Source organism: Malurus melanocephalus, unplaced genomic scaffold, assembly GCF_030028575.1.
Source record: "Malurus melanocephalus ecotype Western Australia unplaced genomic scaffold, MMel_1.1 scaffold_90, whole genome shotgun sequence".
In the NCBI taxonomy this organism is placed as follows: Eukaryota; Metazoa; Chordata; class Aves; order Passeriformes; family Maluridae; genus Malurus; species Malurus melanocephalus.
The window spans coordinates 152987-157440 of NW_026623322.1; the positions used below are offsets into that span (position 1 = coordinate 152987).

At 35.9% G+C, this 4454-nt stretch overlaps 1 protein-coding gene across 2 annotated transcripts in view; it reads right to left on the minus strand.

Annotated features, from left to right (window-relative positions):
* PCMTD1 (protein-L-isoaspartate (D-aspartate) O-methyltransferase domain containing 1) overlaps positions 1-4454 on the minus strand; it is a 42452-nt gene that overhangs the window by 3766 nt on the left and 34232 nt on the right. For both annotated transcript variants that reach the window (XM_057368310.1, XM_057368311.1), the window contains 2 exons: positions 3692-3863; positions 2031-2154 (listed from right to left, as the gene is read on the minus strand). In XM_057368310.1, coding sequence (XP_057224293.1) covers positions 2031-2154; positions 3692-3863 — 296 coding nt within the window. The remainder of the gene's footprint in view (positions 1-2030; positions 2155-3691; positions 3864-4454) is intronic.

The following is a 4454-nucleotide window of genomic DNA, read 5'->3' on the forward strand; positions in this document are numbered from 1 at the left end:
AGAACACTTCTTTAAGTTCAGACGAAACAAACCATGATTGCAGATTGTATACCAATTATAAYAAATGCAAGCATTTTTTAATGAGAGGAACAGACCCAAGATTTTGCACATTCAAGGTCTRTGTATTTCCAATTGTGTACCATAAGTGAATTGTCTCTCAACCAATAATGAAGTTGGTAAAATGAACCTTTGAGAAACACCTCTGTAGTTTCTTTACCACAAAAAGATTCTACTTTGAGCATGGCTGACATGTATTTTAGCAAGCCTTATATACATATGAGAGTTACTTTGGTCTATACATAACACTACATATGTGTGAGACAACTTTCAAGGGTTGTCCAAACCATGGCATAGACTCCATGTTTTCTTAGTAACAACATCTGCAACCTCTGGCTAAAGTTTACAGAAAGAGCATGTTCACTAGACTGCTTTGAACTTTTAAGACAAATTATAGGCCTGTGGATTTGAAACAAATAGAGAATATTACTGTAAGAGAGAAATCAGCTAGAATTTTTATTTCTTGAGCTTCAGCACACTGATTTTTACATCCCCCCATCCCTTCCACATACACTGAACACACCCACACAAACACTTCTTATTTAAGTTTCAAAGTAAATCTCAATCAACCTGAGCAGGGGAAAGAAGCCTATCTCACTGATCTCATTTTCCAGTGCAGCTTCAAGCCTCCAACATTTATTTTCTTTTACACAGCATGTAAAAGATGTGCTTTTTATTTTCCTCTTCTCATTAAAGGCATTTTGAAATTATAAGACAGGAAACACCTTTATTGTACTATCATTCAGCTCTAAATGCCCATGGTCTGCACTCCTCATTCTGAAAATTTAGGAATGTTGATAAAAAATCCTCTTTTGTTCCAAGGAATTAGACTATAAAATCTCTGTAAAGTTTGACTAGCCATCTCTATTTCACTGTTAGATATGTGACAACCTATCTATTAYGGATGAAACAGAGATAAAGAATAATCTTGTGTTAGTAAGTTAATTTCAGGAAATTACTTCTGAGAGCTCAAAACAAGGGTTAAAACAACCAAAATTAATTATTTCTGAAAAAGAATAGATTACATAAAGGAAACGATCTTCTATACTTTTAATAAAAACTGTAAAGGGAACTATCCTTGGCAAATTCACACACACTTAAAATTAATACCCAGATCAGCAGTTACAGGCAATGCAAGCTGATAGGACATCCTGTATTCCCGATAGGAGGCTTATACCAGTTTCACAGTTAAAACATGTGAATAAGAGGGAAGACTCATGCAAAGGGGACAGTTATCTTTGGTTATTTGTTACCAGAACAAAACAGGAGAGAAAGGTGTTATCTTTTAGGGTCTTTTTTGGGTTTACTTAATTTTCCATGTGTTACCAAAGCCCTGTGTTATTCTACTCATAGCCCTGACTACTGTGACAGAAAATTTCAACTCTATCAGCTTTTTCCCTTTCTCTGTTATCATCCAATCTTACCATCTTGGCAACAGGTGTCCTTTCAAAGACTTTCAAATACCTTTACTACCTCTACTCAAAGCATTGCAACTAGAAAGCCCATGCTGATGACTTATAACAAATAGCTAGGTATGACAGCTAGGTATGTATTGCAGACAGCCATAAAGCACACTCAGCTTATTAATATTCTATCATACCACAGCCCCAGTTTAGAAATCTTCCTTCCATTTCCAGGGAAAGAAAAAAAAAGTTTTCTAGTAGACCATGAGAAAGTTAGCACTATAAGGGACCTAATACTAGCTGCCTATTTTATCTATATTGCCATAATAGAAAGGCTGAACATAAACAGAAAAGGTGGCTGGAAAAAYGAGCTGGAAACATTCCATCACTTAAATTCAGGATATTAACTGTGAAGCAACACGGACTATGCACCAGGAGCACAAAAACTTATCAGTGAGCTATGGCTTTGCTAAATAGAATGTCTCTGCAGCACAGCCTCTCAACTCCCAGAGCCCCATCATCAGGCACTGTAACATCCCTGGAAGCCAAAGGGAGGGAGCACAAACTTACGCAGTCCCACAGTGTCATGTTTGCCGTTGTCATTTCTGTTTGGTTGCACAAGTGGAGCAAATGAAACAGCAAGGATATTCTTACTTTCCCATGTGTTCTGTCCTGTTCTCAAGATCTGTGTTAGCTGCAAAACAAAAACAAAATAAAYGAGTGGTCATAATTTTGTCATAGTCAATACTATTCAGATTGGTGTTCAAACACATTGATATTTTGTTTCRCTTCAAAATTAATAAATTAAGGCTGTTTTTTGAACAGAAAGGACTTCAATAATTCTTGAAATATCACTTGATCACTAGTATGGAATAAGGCTCTTTGGTAATGGGAAGAGATGCAGCTGGTTTTCCAGGGCTCTAAGGTAAGTTTTGTTTCTTCTCATTTTTCCAAAAGAACAAAAAATACTTTGGATCGGCGGCAACCTCTGCAGTCCTACCTCCTCTCTGAACAGGGTCAACTTCAAAGTTAGATCAGAAGCTTTTCTACRTAAGTGAAAAAAGATCTGGGACTGAGATTCCCCACCTATCTAGGCAACTTGCTGTAGTGTTCTATCATTCTTATGCTGCAAAACTGTTTTTCTTATTTGAAGGCAGAAAGCTCCCTGGCTGCCAATTTGTAACACTCTTTTCACTATGCTGAGCACCTGGGAGGAGAACTGGACTCCCGCCTACCACATAAATTCTCCACCCCTTCAGGAAGACAAATCAGGTACTAAACATTTCCTCAGCGGTTCTCTGCAGCTGCTTCTCATACTTTACGTGCTCTAAGCCCTATCAATTTGTATGCAAGGTAAAAATAGTTAAAGTTTTAATTTCTCTCTTAAATTGTGACTGCTTCTAAGCTGGATTCCATCAATTTCAACTGACAGTATCTTAATGAAATTATTTATGGAACTGAATCATGCAGGCTACGCATAAATCCATTTGATATTTTAAGAAAGCAAGAGAGATAATGTGAGAATTCTTTTGGGAAAGTAACATGCTGATCAACAAGCATTCAWGTAATTATCTGTATTTAGGATGACATCAACTTAAATCACATGATGTGCCTTTCTCAGTTTTCCTATCAGTAAAACAGGGAGAATAATACTTACCATTGAGAAGCCTTTTGAGGTCTAAGAATGAAAAGTCATAAAAGTGCGAAGTATTATTAAAATAATATGGCCCTGTCTGAAAAGCRTTAAATCTAACATGGCAAAGCAACAAGGAGAAGTGCTGGAAATAAAGTMACATTTCTCTTTTATTTTATCCTCCCCTTACAATGTCCCACTAATCAGAGTTACTTTGTATTCTTCGAAATCAATTCTCCTGGTTTAGAGGTGGTTTCTTTGTTTTGAAGTACTGACTGCAAATGTCTGTGTGGCAGGCAGTTCTGGGGCACGTATAAGACACAGGAAATAGTATGAAACAGACTTTGTTAGAAGCAGGATATTGATGCTTTCCAACAAATTTAAAGCAAAAAAAGTTCAAGACTTCATTAAAAAGATTAGTCTGCTTAACTGCAACAATACACCGAATCAAGGTATCATTAGTTGAACATTAACTAAGTCAAATATACATTCAAAAGCATTCCTTAATTTATGTATTTCAGGAGAATCTATTTATATTTTATCAGAATATATTTATATTTTACCAAAAGATAGAATGGCAAAATTGTCACTAAGTCACCTGATCTTCTATAGGCATTACTAAAATGCCTCCAACTTTCAGTAAAATTTTCATGTAGTTTTCGTGGTCTTTCTGGACTCCAGCTCCACAGTAAATCCGGTCATACTGATGACTGTCTGAGGCTATTTCCAAACAATTACCAACCACAAAGGCAGGTTCACAAAACTCAAATCTAAGGGGAAGAAAAAGAAAAGAAAGAAGGGATACATTTCAAATTAGGATTTTTAAGACAAGTCAGTCCAGATAAAGACAGAAAAATGTATTTCATGTTTTCCTTTATATCATGTAGAAAGATTAGCATACATAATTTAAGAGTCTGTATTACTTTAAATAATGTTTTCTGTCACATCACGGACCACTGAAGAAAAACTCTTACGCAGTGGTAATTATGTATTATGCAACACAGAGGAAGCCCCAAAACATCACCTTCCTAACTACAAGGAAGATGTGTCAAAAGAAAACTCAAGCCATATGGCAAAAGTGCCATTAAAACAGTGTTATCAACAATGAGCGATGTCCAGGCTGTAGAAGAAACACTGAAAAGTTAAATTTCCTAGTAGCTCCCCTCCATTTTCTGTCAGTTCTTTAAAGACTCATTTTTCTCTACCTCCCAATTTTCTGCCTTGAGCCCAATCCCCTWTTCCCCCAAAAATGAATTTAACGGAAAAGTCTGACTTTTTTTGACCACACGCAAAGCTAAAAACAAAAACAAAAAAAAAAAAAAACCAAAAAAAAAAAAAAAAACAAAACAAAAACAAAAAAA